The 16,690-nt window shown below is 32.9% G+C and overlaps 1 protein-coding gene across 1 annotated transcript in view; it reads right to left on the bottom strand.

Moving 5' to 3' along the window:
• Positions 1-16,690, bottom strand: part of ATRNL1 (attractin like 1) — a 796,208-nt gene that overhangs the window by 708,735 nt on the left and 70,783 nt on the right. The window contains exon 9 of the mRNA XM_032313798.1: positions 316-499. Coding sequence (XP_032169689.1) covers positions 316-499 — 184 coding nt within the window. The remainder of the gene's footprint in view (positions 1-315; positions 500-16,690) is intronic.

Raw genomic sequence — 16,690 nt, 5'->3', positions numbered from 1 at the left:
TCAAAGTTCCATTGGTAAGCAAGTCTGCTCATCTGAATTGAACATGAGATCAGCACTTATAAGTAATATATACAGAATAAGCATATCTATATAATCAGAAAACATTTCAAAGTCAATCACTTAAAGTGATAATGAATACATAGAGAATGTGTTATTTTGTGCCTTTGCTGTACAAGAGAATTTCGTTAGCTGAAATAAACAGGAAAAAAGGACAATAATGTTTCCCTGAAAATATTTAATAAATACCACTATTATACAAATATAAAATAAAACAGTGACAAAGTTTCTCATCATACTTTTATCCAATCTACTCACCAAGTCTTAGTGTTAACTTCATACTTATAAAGATCATCTACCAATCCATATTTATTGCCTGGTAATGCTTTATAGCCTCCATGAACATAAATGGACTTTGTTATTTCATCATACACACTGGTATGGCCATATCCACCTTGAACAATAGCTCCTTTAGTTTCTGGAACAAGCCAAGTGTTTGATGCTGTAAATGAAAGAAGATAAACCATGAACTTCAAGGAATATTTAAAAATATAACTAATATATCACCAAACTACCAATAAGCAAATTCTAATAGCACATTTTATGAGTAAAGTAAGTATAATTAATATTCATTTAATCAAAAAACAATTATTAAATAGATGTTAGTTACTATGTTAGATGCTAGAGATTAAAGTTGAGTAAGACTAGTTTTTCTGTGGATTAAATTCTGAAATATTAAAAATGCAAAATTTTTGGATGTGCAACAGGAAAAGGAAAATTTTATTCTCACATACATTTCTGTATTTATAAACAGCCCTGAGATAAAGACTAACAAATAGTTTGCAGAAAGCCACCAAAAGTTTAAAAGTTGATAAGTGGAACAAAATGGTATAGACTCATTTCTTCCTCTCCCCCTAATTAAGTACAACAACAGACACTGGAAACAGTGCAAGAGACAAATCTGAAAAGTGTAAAGGCAGACTGGTTACAGACTCCAGGACTAGATCAATGAAATACAAGCAAGCAAGAAAGAAACCCATGCCAAGGAATAGCATTAAGTAATAAAGATGTACAACCTGAAAAACAAAAATAAGAATTACAACTAATTTCTTATCAGAAAGAATTTAAGTCAGAAGACAATAAAGTCTCACATTTTAAACTACTCAGAAGGTATAAAAAATCTGTCAACCTAGAATTCTCTACCCATAAAAAAAGTAACTATCAAGATAGAATTCTATACCCAACAAAGTATTTTCCAAAGATGAAACAACTTTTTCAGACCAAAAAAAAAGAGAGAGAGAGAGAGAGATAATGTACTACTCCAGACTTGCCTTACAAGAGATGACAAAAGAATTTCTTCAAGCTGAATGAAAATAACAATCGATACCAGACAGAACTTGGATTTACATACATGAATGAAGACCACAAGAAAGGTCGCTAGGTGGTAAATATAAAAGACGTAATTTCTCCTTTTTTTGTCTCCTTAAAATGATAAATTATTTCCTAAAACAAAAAGCATAACAATTTATGATGCTGTTCATAACATATGAGACATAATATTAGCACAAAGGAAAAGAGAAGAAATACAGGAAATTCAGAGGTTCTAACACTATATGTGAAGTGGTAGAACATTATTTAAAGGTAGAATCTGGGGCGCCTGGGTGGCTCAGTGGGTTAAGCCGCTGCCTTCGGCTCAGGTCATGATCTCAGGGTCCTGGGATCGAGGCCCGCATCGGGCTCTCTGCTCAGCAGGGAGCCTGCTTCCCTCTCTCTCTCTCTGCCTGCCTCTCCATCTACTTGTGATTTCTCTCTGTCAAATAAATAAATAAAATCTTTAAAAAAAAAAAAAAAAAAAGGTAGAATCTGATAAATTGAAAACGTATATTGTAATCCCTAGAGCAACTTCAACAAAAATAAGACAAAAAGGTATAGTTAATAAATTAATGGTCCTACAGATTCAAGAAGCTGAAATAATCACAAACAAGTCAAACTGAAAGAAATCTAGACCCCTAAACACATCACAATCAAGCTGCTGAACACTCAAAATGAACAAAACATCTCAGAAGCGGTTAGAGAAAAACAAAAATTACATTTTGAATGACTGTGATTTTCATCCTAAGAAACCATAGAGGCCAGAATAAGTACCAACACTTTTTAAAATGCCAAAAACTAAATGTAACTCAGAACTCCATGATAAGCAAAGCTATCCTTCAGGGATGATTGTGAAATAAAAAGATCCTCAGATATATATATTAAAAAAAAAAAAACAGGATAATCTATATCCAGCAGATCTACTCTGAAAGACATGCTAAAGAAGCTGTTCAAACAGATGATAACAGAAATGGTGACAGAAGATAACTCGAAAAGAAGGCAGACAATTTACTTCAGGGACCTGAAAATTCTAATTATATAAATACCTAATAACAAAACATCTAAATGTATAAAGCAAAAACTGATAGAACCAAAAAATTCAACACTTAAATCCACAACCATAAATGGAGATTTCTACATTAGTCTTTCAGTAATTAAGGAAAACATGTTTTTAAACAAAATATCAATATTAAACAACTCCAAGCATCATCATGCATTTGGCATTCATAGAACACCCCAACAACAGCAGCAGAAGACACATACCCTTTTTAACTGACACTTAACATTCACCAAGATAGACCATATTCTCAGAAGACTCACAAAAATTTTAATAGCAAAATATAGTCTCTGACAATAGCTAAATGAAATAAGAAATAATGACAAGAAAGAGACCTGAAAAATCTTCATCCATTTGGATAAAACTCAATACTACTAAACAACCTAGGAGCCAGGAAAAAAAAAAAAAATCACAAAGAAAATTAGAAAATATTTTGAATTAAATGGAAACAAAAATACATTTTACTATGCAGGAGACAGCTTAAGCAATCACTCTCAAGGATGGTTCCTTGACAGCAGCAAATGACATTACTTAGAAATTTTTTAAAAATGGAAGTTTCTTGGCATCAATACTCACATACTAAGAAAACCAGGGGTTAGAACATAGCAATCCATTTTAACAACCATCCAGGTGATTCATAATTATGTATATTAAAGTTTGAGAACCATTAGCTTAGAAAGAAATTTATAGCAATAAACACTTATATTTTAAAAAAGAAGGAAAATGTCTCAGCCAATTCAATGACCTATTCTTCCACAGAGTAAATAAAACCCAAATAAGGAAAGAAATATGATAAATAGAACATTAATCAATAAAAATAGAAAAAAAAGGAAACAAAAGCAAGTTATTTGAAAATATCAATAAATTTGTTTAACCTATTAATCTCTAGTCAAACTGACAAGAGAGGACACAAATAATTCATATCAGATATCATTATACATTTTACAAACATTAAAAAGAAGAAGAGAAAAATAAGAGAATAAGAAAAGAACTCATGCCAATAAATTTAACACAAACTACCAAAGCTCGCCCACAAAGAAATGGGTAATTTAAATATCTCTAACATTTGTTAAAGAAAATAAATGCAATAGTCAAAATCTTTCTGACAAAGAAAGCTCATGAACTAGACAGTTTCACTGGTGAGTGCCATCAAAAGTTTAAGAAAGAAATAATAGCAATTCTACACAAACTCTTACAGAAAATAGCATAGAGTAAAACACACCCCAAATCACTTTATCATTATCCAGATTGAAAACCAGATAAAGACTATAAAAACAGAAAACTATAGTCCACTATCTCTTCTGAACATAAACATAAAAATCCTTAACATTTTAGCAATTCCAGCAATATATGAAAAAGGTAATACATTATGACCAATGGGATTTACCCAAGAATGCAAACATTATTTAATGCCTGAAAATCAATGTCATTTACCATATTAAGAAATGAAAAAAAAAAAAAGAACAAATGATCTTCTCAATAGATGCATAAAAATTCTTTGACAAAATTAACATCATTGAGGAAAAAGACTTTTGGTGAACTAAGAATAAAAGTGGATTTCCTTCACTACATACAAAGCACCTAGAAAACATACCACTAATGCAATAATTAAAAGACTGGAACTTTCCCTCTTAACAGGAAAAAAAGGCAGAAATAGCTGCTTTCAGTACTCCTACTCAGTACTATACCAGAGATACTGCCACAGCAATAATACAAAGAAAACAAGGCAAAGGTATGCAGACTGAAAAGGAAAAATAAACAAAATTTATTATCATGGTTTTAACACATGATCATCTATCTATGTAGAAAATAAGGACTCTACCAAAAAGCTCTAAGTATTAGTAACTGTGTTTACCAAAGATGCAGGATACCAGTTCAATAGGAAAACTCAACTTCTTTCCTATTTACTAGCAATCAACAATTGTAAATTGAAATTTTAAGTGCCATTAACAGGCAAACATGACAGTCATTACACTACACAAATACCTGCAAAACATCTAAGTAAATGCTGAAATACACCATGCCCATGAGTTAGAAGAATTAATATTACTAAAGACTTGATTTTCCTCTCTGTACACATAATTCAACCTCAATTAAAATTCCTACAAGCTTTTTTTTTAAGAAATTGACAAGCTGATTCTAAATTTTATATGGTAATGTTAAGTACAGAGAATAGTCCAAATTTTTTTGGAAATAGAAAAAAAAAAAAAAAACAGGACTTACACCACCTCAATTATAAAGGCCACAGTAGTCAATGAAGTGTGGCTGTATACATTAATGGATCAAAAGAGAGTCCAAACATTAACTCATATGGTCAACTGACTTTTCAACACATCTATCAACGGGAAAAGGAAAATCTTTTCAACAAATGTTACTGGAAAATTTTTATATTTATTAAACAAACAAAAAAAAAACCTCACCCCTTACTTCATACTCATACCATTTGTGAAAACCAACTCAAATAGATGATAGATCTGAGGATAAGAGGCAAAACTCTAAAACAGCTAGGAGAAAAACCTTTGTGACCTTGACAAAGATCTCTCAGAATATACAAATTTAAAATATCTGCTTTTTAAAAGACATGGTAAAGAAGAAATGCATATTTTTAAAAAACATTTTTAAAAACCTGATAACAATGAATATCAATATAAAGAAAGAGGGAAAGCTTAACAATCAAAATATATTAAAAGGAGGGAATAATAAAAGTAAGAAATAAATAGATAAAAAAATATACAAAAAAATCAGTAACTCCCAAAGTTAGTACTTTGAAAAGTATTAATACTTACAATCTTCTGGAGAATCTGCACAAGACAATAAGGTCCAAATAAGACATTATTATGGACCTAAAGGGAGCACAGCTATAAAATCTTCTAAACCTCACTAACAGCATATTATGAAAACCTTTATGTCAATACACTTGAAAATTTAAGTAAAATAGACAAATCCTGAAAGAATAATCAAATGCTAACTCTGACAAGAAGTGAGAAAAAACTTGAGTAGCTTTATAACTATTAGATTAATTGAACCTGTAATTTTAAAGCCTTGCCACCAAGAAAATTCCAAACTCAGATGGCTTTGCCAATTTCTACCAAACATCTTTGGGAAAAGTATTAACAACTGAAAGCCATCCAGACAAGGGAAAAAATAATATACTCATATAATAGGCAGAAAGACTAGCAAAAGAGAAACTGTTTCTCAAAAAGTGATCTGTAGAAGAGATTATACCTTTGTTCCAAAACCCCAGAGGTCTGCACGGCAATTCTCAAAAAGCAACAACAACAAAACAACAACAACAACAACCACAAAAACCCAGACAATTAATAATTATCTAAATCAGGAAGTTTCCAGTCAGTGTTCGAATTTCTAATTATTTTATAAGCTTTTTTTAAGTTTGTTGAAATCAGGATCTACATGAGATCCACACATTACAGGTGTCTGATATTCTGATATGTCTATTAAATCTCTTTTTATCTATATATTCTCCAACTCTTTTTTTTATTGCTAATGGTTTACTCTTTACCATTTTTTGTCAATTCCTAGAATGAAGTTGTACTTATTAAATGACCACTGACCAATAAAAGGACAAGGTAACTAAGTCTTTAGATACCAGAATTATAAACCTTATACCAATAATGGGCTGAAACTCTTTTAATAATAAATTATAAACCTTATACCAATAATGGGCTGAAACTCTTTCAATAAACCCCTCACTGAGTTTCTAAAATTAAACAAATATAGGACAGAGTATATATCTCCCTTCACAGAAATTATATAAAAAACAAAAACTAATAAACCAAATAAGAAGTTTTGCTTTCTTTAGGCCAACTATAGGTCAACACAGTAATACCAGTATAAAAGAAAATATCATATCTAGAATAAGGGAACTTAATGGCCTCACATTAGATAACACATCACACTCTGTTACACACTGTTAAGTCTGAAAGGGTTGTTACAAAGTATGGTTTGTCCAGAGAGGGTGATAAAGATATCAAAAGGTCAACGAAGATAATGTGTATCTTATATTTATATAATCCTGACCTTCCCATTTGCTAACTGGGTGACCATGGCTACTTGTGTGACACATCTGTGTGTCAGTTCCCTTGCCTATAAAATGGGGTAAAAATAGCTTATATTTATATGTTCACTTTGAATTAACATGCATGAGGTACTTATAATACCACCTACCACAGAATAAGTCCCCAGCAAACAAATGTTAGCTGCTATTATCATTGTTACAAAATATTCTTTAAATCATTAACATTTGTTTTAATGTAAGGCATTAACAAAAAGCTATGAATGTAAGCCCAGTCGAGTGAAGACTAAAGGCACTAGAGCTGCTTGTCTAAAGAAAAGTCTGAAGAATGGAAGGCAAGTGGAAAATAAGGTATCTCAGAATTTTTGTAGAGCCAGTATGTGGAAGGAAGCATGAGGGACTTTGCACTATAGAACTTATACAGTTCTATATACTCGTGAAAACTAAGTACAAATTTACAAGAAGAGCGTTTTTCTTCTAAATATAAATAGAATTTTTAAAATATATATAATAATGCAGTGGCTGCCTTTAAGGGACTAAGATCTCCATCAATAAAAGAATGTTAAACAGAGAAAGACCAGAATTTTCTGAATCCTGAACACATATGTAGTGAAATTTTTTTGATATAACCAATGCATATTTTTAAATATATAATATTCATATAGCTTATAAACAGCTTTAAAAACATGATATAATAAAGTCACTTACCAAAACTGGTCTTTATTATTGTGATATTCTTAGAAAATATGAAAACATATATACTCTGAACAGCAGCCTTTGTCACATAGACTGAACACTTTATTAAAGCAATATTTTACTTATTACACTGAAACTGTTTTACTTTACTTATTTAGTCCTGAAAAGTTCTTCACAAATGAAATTCTATACCAAATGCCAACCCTAATTTAAGACAGTAAAAGTATGTGTTTTATGATTCCTATGACTGAATTATTTTTAAAGGGGAGATTTCCTCTATTAAAAATTCCTAACTTCTACCACCTAATACATCTGTTCTATAGAATTATATTTTCAGACACTAGTTTTCTGAAAAGCAATGTCCAATTCACACTTGAAATTCACCACCAAATTTTGAAAAACATGTCATGTTACAAGCGGAAAGAGAAAGTCAGATACCACTACACTTACAAAGGGGGAAAAAAAGTCCCTGAAAATATCATATCTAACAGTTTTTAAATCAAAAGGGAAAAAAGTGAAGGTAAAATGGTATTAATACTGGCTTCCCAACTACACCTTCCAAATTCTAAAAGCATGAAAAATACTAAAGCAAAACATTAATATTATACTAACCTTGAGATTCACATTGAGATTCTTAGAAAGTTTATGAGGTATTGCTAACCTAAAGTGAAATTTCCCTCAGGACTAACCCAGAATAGCTTTATGGTCCAAGTTAGTAAAACCATCCATATAAGCCCCCTCTGAGATTTACAGATTCCCTAAAAGCTGTAATTCTAAGTATAGCAGAAAGGACAAACTGACGTTTCCTTTATCACCAGAGGAAGTTCACAAGAATTCTCTATAACATTCAGTTCAAATATATGTCCTACATAAACAAATATTTTAAAAATTACATACACTTCTTGTAATCTACTTCTAGCATTTTATTTGGAAATTATTTCAAAGGTACAAATGAGTTGCAAGAGTAATCTAAGAATTCCCATACACCCATTTCTCAGATTCATTGTTAATACCTTGTTCCATTTTATTATTTCCCCTTCTTCTCTCTCCCTCCTTTTCCTTCCCCACCTCAGTCAATCTCTCTTTTCCTCTCTCTCTCTCACAGACACACACACGCATGCACATGTGTGGACACACACAAGCACAATAACTGTGTATACATCATTTCTCTTATCCCTATATATTATGGTATATATTTTAAGAACAGACTTTCTTTTTATAGAACCATATTATAGTTATTAATGTCAAGAAATTTAACATTTATAGAATGCTTTAATCCACAAATATTTTAGTTTTTAAATTAGGCCAGTAATGTCCTTCACAGCATTTTTTCATCCAGTATAGAAATACAGTCAGGGATCACCTACCATATTCAGTTGTCATGTTTCATAAACCTCCTCTAATCTGGAACAATTTTTTAGTCTTTGTTTCCTATGACATTTTTTAAAAATTTATTTATTTTAGAGAGGGAGAGCACAGGGGAGGGGGGAGGGCAAATGGAGAGGGAGAGAGAATCTCCAGGAACTTCCCGCTGAGTGAGGAGCCCTGCACAGGGCTCAATCCCAGGACCCTGAGATCACGACCTGGGCAGAAATCAAGAGTCAGACGCTTAACTGACTGAACCACACCTGTGCCCCAACATTGACATTTTTGAAGAATAAAGCTCTTTGCCTTTTTAAACAAAAATTTCCTTATTTGAGGTTTATACAATACTGCTTAATGATTAGATTTAAGTTTGCAGTCCCACTCAAAATGCTGGGTAGGAAACCTGTGTCTCATTGGCCAAATCTAGCCAGTGGCTCATTTTTTTAAATAAATATTTTTTGGCATACAGGTACATTTACTCATTTACCTACTATCTATGGCGTGCTTTCAAATTTCAACAGCAGGACTGAGTAGATGAAACAGAGACTGTATAATCCACAAAGCCCACAATATTTACTGTCTTAACCTGTACAAAGAGTGTGCCAAACTCTGTTTTAAGTGATGTTTCTCTCAGCAGCTATCACATCCAGAGGCACACAATGTATAATTTCCCATGGTTTTTTATATGAATTTTGATTTCTCAGACAAGGTACTATTTTTCTCTGCACCTTATAAACAATCTATGAGAAAGACATTTAAATACTGTGCACATCTCATCAAAAATTTATCCCCTCTTTAAAACCTATTGATTTAAAACCTATTGATGATTCTTTCCCAAACCAATTGTTTGCTACAATTATTATTAAACAATGATTTTTTTCCTCAACTCCAGTCAGCATTCCCAATGCCATTCAGCATTCTGTGTCTTCCTCTCCTCTATTTGTCAATCTGCCCATTATCAGTATAAGCTCACGGATTCCTGGTTCAATTTTATAATTTATTATTTGCCTAAATTATTTTGATGCTCAAAGTATCCCAGATTTTACCAAAGGACCCCCCCCAAGCCAATTCTTCTGTGCTTTTGACAGGACCCATCGTTTTCCTGAGCGGTTCCTTAATTTGATATAACAAGATGTACCAGGTTCATCCTTACTTTTCCTGCCATAGCCCTAGAATCAGCCATTTCTCCAAAGAGTCTTGGTTTCTTTTCTTGGGAATGTTTTTAGAAACTAGATCTGGGAATATGGGTGATCATTTTGCTCACTTTTACTGGGGTATCTTAGCTTCTAGGCCCTTTCAGAAGAATCTAACCCTGTAACTGTGGGCCGCCTGCCTATTTACCTGTCTACCTGCTACCTGCCTACCAAACTACAAGCTCACAAGGATACCTACAAGCCCAGTCCATCAGACAGGATTCTTCCTGCCTTCCCCATTTCACATTTGTATCTCCTGTCTTCCATGTTGAGAATTTTAGCTCCCAACAACACATTTATTGATTTTTTTTAATCTGTCAAATACACCCAAAATAATGTAGAATTACTTTACCACAACCTTCAAAAAACAAACTTAAAAAATTTGTTAGCAGCTCTTCCCCACATAGCCACACCTAGCCTGAGGACATGTAACCCAACACTGTGTTAAAAAGGCCTATGGGTTATTTTCTCCCTCTTCGGTGGTTTGTGTTATCCATTTGAGACGTGAGTGAGTTCATGAGTTCCCGTTTGCATTGTTCTAGAGTTTGATTGCTCTCCTTGTTGATGATTTGGCATGTAGATCAATCTGCTTCTAAGTCAAAACTGTTTAAGGGAAATAGACTTTCATTTTCTGTCCTTCCCACACCATTTTCCATTCTCTACTATCTTTTGTAAGTAGCCAACATCACCATCTTCTAGTTTATCCTTCCAGTGTTCATTTTTACTTAAAAAAGCAGGCATAACAGTATTTTCTGATTTCCCCTACTTTCTTACACAAAAAGTAATATGCTACATATGCTATTTTTCACTTGTCACTTGATATATCCTGTAAACCATAAGATTTCAAACAGTTCTTCCTTTTCTACAAGCACACAGCAGTACTTCACTAATACGGATGTACCATGCTTTATGTACCAGTAGTTTCTAAATAATGTTACAGTGAATAACTCTGTCCATAGGAAAAAAAAAAAAAAGTGTTTCTGTATTTTGGAGGTAAAACTGAAGCATAAATTCTTTGAAATGGAATTGATATGTATTTTTGTTATATATTTTGTTGGGTTTTTCCCCCCTACATTTGTGACTTTCAGGAATGGTTTATAGTTTTCTTTAAAAATATTTGAACATTTCTTGTTCAATTTATACCTAAATAATTTAGCTTCACTGTAGCTTTCTAAATGTGTTTTTCTCCTTCTTATGTCTTCTAATTGCCTACTATGTACAGGAAGGATATTGATTTTTGCATACTAATTTTTAAAGATTTATGGGGGGCAGAGTCTTTTATTTTAAGCAGACTCCCACTGAGCAGTGCCCAACATGGGGCTCGATCTCACCACCCTGAGATCACGACTTGAACCAAAACCAAGAGTTAGACGTTGAACTGACTGTAGCACCCAGGCACGCTTTTTGCATATTAATTTTATAACCTGTTACCTTGCTGAGTTCTTTTATTGTTTTATTGTTTCAGTTAGTCCTCTTATTGCATAAGTTTTCCAAAAATTCTATATCACTTGCAAATAGTTTATGTTCTCCTTATCAAAGTCCTATTCCTCTAATGTTTCCTCTACTACCTTCAGAAAAATGTCTAGTAGTAAAGGAGATTGTGGGCATCTTTATTTTGATCCTAACCTTCACCCAAGTGCCTGATTCCCCATAGAAGACGCTGACTTTGGATTGATATAGATACATTTATTTTTTAAGATTTTTTTTAGGAATGGGCTTTTTTAGCATGGTCTCCTTAGACCTATTAACATAGTGAATTTTATTAATGTATTTCCTAATATTAAATCATCCCTGGAATCCTAGTTATATATCCTACTTGATCATGGTATCTTATTGGTGTGTGTTAAAGTTTGTTCATTTTAAGATTTTTTGGTGATTTTTAAAGGAAAGCATGTTAACTCATTTTCAATCACACAGGTCTATAATCTCCTATTTCTGAGAGAACTGTAGGTAGCAATGTTATACTTGTTTTCTAAAGTAAATTTTGAAGTTCTCCTTCCATTTTTATTCTCTAAAAGAATTTACAAGCATTGCTAAAGTTAACCTATAACATCATCTAGGCTTGGTGCTTTATTTTGTTCTATGGAAATTCATCTATATAAACTTTCTATCTCTACTGGGCTTAATTTTACAAAACTGTTATTTTCTAAAAAATTCTATTTTTTCTGTATTTTTTAATTTATTTGCAAAGATGTACAAAGTAGTCTCATATTTTAAAAAATTTCCTCTTTACTAGTACTATTCTCCCCTTACCATTTCTTATTTTGTATATTTGTGGTTTCTTCCTTATTTCTTGATTAAATGAGTTAGCTAGAGGTTTATCTATTTTAAAATTTTTAATAAATATAATCTATTAAATTGATCTATTGCCTTTTTGCTCTTACATCAGTAATTTCAGATGTCATTTTTACTATTTGAATCCTATCACTTCTAGGTCCGTATGTACTTTGTTCTATTTTTTGCTTTTTGAGTTCAGAATGTGGTTCACCTATTTTCACTCATATTAATACAGTTGTCTAATGCTATAAATAATCCTCTGATAACTGCTTTAAACTTATCTGATAGATTCTTATATGTTTTGCTTTTACTGTCATTATTTTTCAGCAATTTTGTAACTTAAGCTTATACCTACCTTAAAGGTTTTATTTAGTATCTCCATTTTGGGGGGACCTACCGATGTTTTCTTTATATCCTAAGATACAATCTACTCACTTTTTATGAGTTTTCCATGCATACTTAAGAAGTCCACAAGTACTTTGTCCATAATCAGGTTGTGTTGATATATATTCTTAACATTGCTTGATTATATTGTTTAGATCTTTCTACCTTCTCTTTGTCTTGTCGTGTACAGAGTAATGCTTGAACTGCTTTGTAAAGAAATTGCTGCTATCTATTTCTCTGCATTGCCTACAGTTTCTGTTTTAAATGGCTGGTTGCTGGGTTATTTGGTACATAGATATTCTTCTATTGTATATTACATCTTCTGGTGAATTGTGGTTTTAATACAATAAGGTATTCTTGACTCATACAATGTTTTGGTGGCCTGAATTCTATTTTCTCTGGCATTAGGATCACAACCCATGCTATCTCATTGAATCTAATTACTATGTTCAATAAAAGCTAAGAGCAGGCTACAATGATGGTGCCTCCAGTCCTTTTATGCCTTCTCAAATGTAATAAAATACTTTGGGCACTGCAATAAGAAAACTGAAAGTGACCATATATTTCATTCATGTATCACCCTCCTAAGTAAGTTGTTTCCTTGTTAAATTTTTTAGCATTGTTTGGTAATAACTGATGAGCAATGAATTAATTTCTAGGAAAATGAAATAGCAAAGCAAACATAATAAAAATAAGCACCAAGATCCTAGAGTATATCTTAGATTTGTAAAAGCATCCAACAGATCCATCTGTAATTGCAGATAGAATACTTTATACTATATTTTTAAGTAAGTAAAATGTTCTCTTTGTTCTTTAAAGACTTCTAAGAAAGAATGAGATTTATGAAATAACAGCCTTCACAGAATGTTAGGTAGGCTTGCTCAAACAACTAAAATTGGGACCGACTAACATTTATGGTATTAAGAGTTAAATGGCATTCTTGACTCCTACCAATTACCTATGCAAGAATCCAGGCTCTTTCTCTGCTTTCCTCTTTCTCTCACCCTTCCCCCATTTTTAGTTGCATTCTTTCTACCTAGAAGGAACACATAATATCTGCATTCTAGTGGTCTACTGACATCTCTACCCTTGTTTTAGTCTTAGCTCTAAAGTTAAATACACGTCCTCTAACCAGTCTTTTACCTGAAGTGTTCCCATTCATCTCTTTGTCAGATGATGCTTATTCTCTAGGACAGGGTTTGACAAATCACAGTCCACAGGCCAAACAGCCCACCAACTGTTTCTGTAAATCAAGTTTTACTGGAACTCAGCCATACTCATTCACTTATGTATTTTATACCAGTGCATGTGTACAGACTCAACAGCAGAATTGAGTAACGACCATGTGGCCTACAAAGCCAAAGTAATTTACTATCTAGACCTCTACGAAAAAGTCTGCACATTTCTACTTTACTAGATTTCTCAGATAAGAGCACATATACACGAAATTACCTGAGTTTTTCCATGTTCAAACTGTTTTTTCTATAACCTTGACACTTGAAGGACAGTTTGGCAAGATATAAAAGCCTTAAACCATACTTCTTTCCTTACGTTTCTTGAAAAATTCGCTCCTTGGTTGCCTTGATTTGTATGTTACTTTTGAGAAATCTGATACAAGCTAATCTCTTGCCCTTATAAGATATTTTATCTCTCTGCCTGAAAATCCTGAAGACTTTTTCTTTGTCTTTTAAAACACAGTAGTTTTATCAAGATGTCTCAAAATTGCTGCTGTGGTTGAATTTAACCAAGCACCCAACCTAAAACCTCATGAACAGGAGAATGGATGAAGGAATTGTGGTAGAGTCATATAATGAAACACAGTAATGTAAAGGAGTTAATACAGTAATACATAACATAGATGAACCTTAGCAATATAATAGGTGAATGAAATAGAAGAAAGCCTCAGAAAACTGTATAAAATATTATTTCCTTTTTGTAAAACTCAAAACCAAATAAACAAAACAATATGCAATATAAGCATAAACATATAAAAAGCTATTTTTAAAAACAAATCCATAAGAAATTCTAGATTTTAGAATAGTATAGAGACAGAAAACTTTTTTGTAAAATCCAACAATTTTTTTAATGGCTACAATTATAAAGAGAAAACTTAAAGGACTACAATAAATGGTTACATTTTTTCATAAATATCGTCTTACCAAATATACTTTTGGGGTGCTTTTGCTAGTAAGACATGGTCATTTCTACACTGATGATTTAATAACAAAATAAAGTTGAGTTGAGTAAACATAATAAGAAACCAATAAGTGGTTGTTTTTAAAAATAAATTGAAAGCTGGGGCACCTGGGTTGAGCATTCAATTCTTGGTTTCAGCTCAGATCATGATCTCAGGATCCTGGGACTGAGCTCCTCATCAGGCTCTGCACTCAGTACAGAGTCTGCTTGTCCCTCTCCCTCTGCTCTTCTGTCCCCCTACTCACACACTCGTGCTCACTCTCTCTCTCCTAAATAATCTTTTAAAAATAAATAAATAAATAGAAAGCAATATGTAGGCACAAAAGAGTGCTGCTTACTTAAAAAAAAAAAAACAGAATAGCTAATGCTCTTAAAAATGTTAAATAAAAAGAAGTTAAATAAACATAACAACCTTTAACATTAAGAAAAAATAAAATGCTACAAAGGACCACATAGTATTAAAAATTGTAATTCAAAATAACAGTAGTAGAAATGGACCAAAGGACCCATGCTCTTCTAAAAGGTTTATATTTCTGCTGACATTTTTCTCATCTAATAAAGGATGAAGTCCTCTTATAAAACACTTCTTCCTCCCACCTTCCAGGATCCTAATACCTAAATACATGTAAAAGATCATTCAGATGAACAGTTATATTTGAATCTCTAAGGAATCAACAGTTGCTACAATTCCCAGGGTCTTGAGAGAAAACAGATGATATACTAAAAATGAGTAATTATAAGGAGTCTAATAGAAAGACTACTTTTAAAACTATGGTCAGGGTAATGTGTTGGAAATAACACAGCAGGAAGTCTTTAGTATCTGCTAGCCTGAAAAAAGCAAGAGGAGAGAATGGTTTCCAGAACTCTGAGAGAGTAGCTATATGGATAAAGACAACTGACAGTCCAGCCTTCAGTAGGGCAACCCCCCAACCCAAGATCACCCAGCAGGGAGGAAGTGGGGCAAATAAAACACCTCAGCCTCACTTACCTCCCACCCTCTGATCTACTGTGGGTGCCCCCAAGTGAAAGCTAGAGGGCACGGGAGGAGGGCAGAAATGGCAAAGGGTGGTTCTGGAGAGACACATGGAGAATATCAAGCGTAACACTTTTTGAGTCACCACTAGAAAGACAATAATAAGTATAGTGTACGGTTTTTTAAAATTGGCTAATGTATTTTAAACAACACTAAGCAAATCTACAGATTTAACTTTTAAAAATATGTGCTCAAAATCGTATGCATTCATTCAGATATTTACCAAGCATTTAATACACAGCTCTTTACTAGAAAGTACACTTTCAGAGAGACATATTGCAGGATTCCTGCTCTAAAATAAACTTTTTGGGGCACCTGGGTGGCTCAGTGGGTTAAACCTCTGCTTTCGGCTCAAGTCATGATCTCAAGGTCCTGGAATCGAGCCCATCAGGCTCTCTGCTCAGCAGGGAGCCTGCTTCCCCCTCTCTCTGCCTGCCTCTCTACTTGTGATCTCTCTCTGTCAAATAAATAAATAAAATCTTTAAAAAATTAAAAATAAAATAAAATAAACTTCTTAGAAGAAGAATATAAGTACCAGAAGAATACCTATATAAAGCCATATATGTGTCATATTCACTTATGAACAAAGAGATACAGGAATTTGGAGGAAAATTAAATGACTTCCAAAAAAATGAAAAATTCCACAAATACAGCTCTGGATTAACAAGAGTCTTTTCACCATTATACAATTAAGAAGGCCACCTTTACTTTGTTAATTAAACAAAAGGTTAGGGAACCTTTACTGCAAGCTGATCTCTTCATTATGCATTTTCCTGATTGTTCCAATAATTCTGCACATGAAGCTCATTGGATTACTGTCACTCCTAAGCACCTGACAGCCATACGGCACCTTTAGAAGTTGTAGTCTAGGGCGGTCTCGTGGAAAATTCCCTGCCAGACCTACTTGTGTGTGTCCCACATAAGCTATTTTGTCAAGTATTCTGTTCTTATACATCTATACACATTTTCATAGAAATCACGCCACAATGAATGAAATGTCTTCAGCTAAAGAACAGATTGATTTTAGAGACACAGCTGGCAGGATTCATCAACTCACAAGAAGTTTAAAAGTTGAAGAAGGACATTTC

Source organism: Mustela erminea, chromosome 14 (assembly GCF_009829155.1).
Source record: "Mustela erminea isolate mMusErm1 chromosome 14, mMusErm1.Pri, whole genome shotgun sequence".
NCBI classification, from domain to species: Eukaryota; Metazoa; Chordata; class Mammalia; order Carnivora; family Mustelidae; genus Mustela; species Mustela erminea.
Note: the sequence above shows the minus strand (reverse complement) of the source record. Positions and strands in the feature narration are given on the sequence as shown.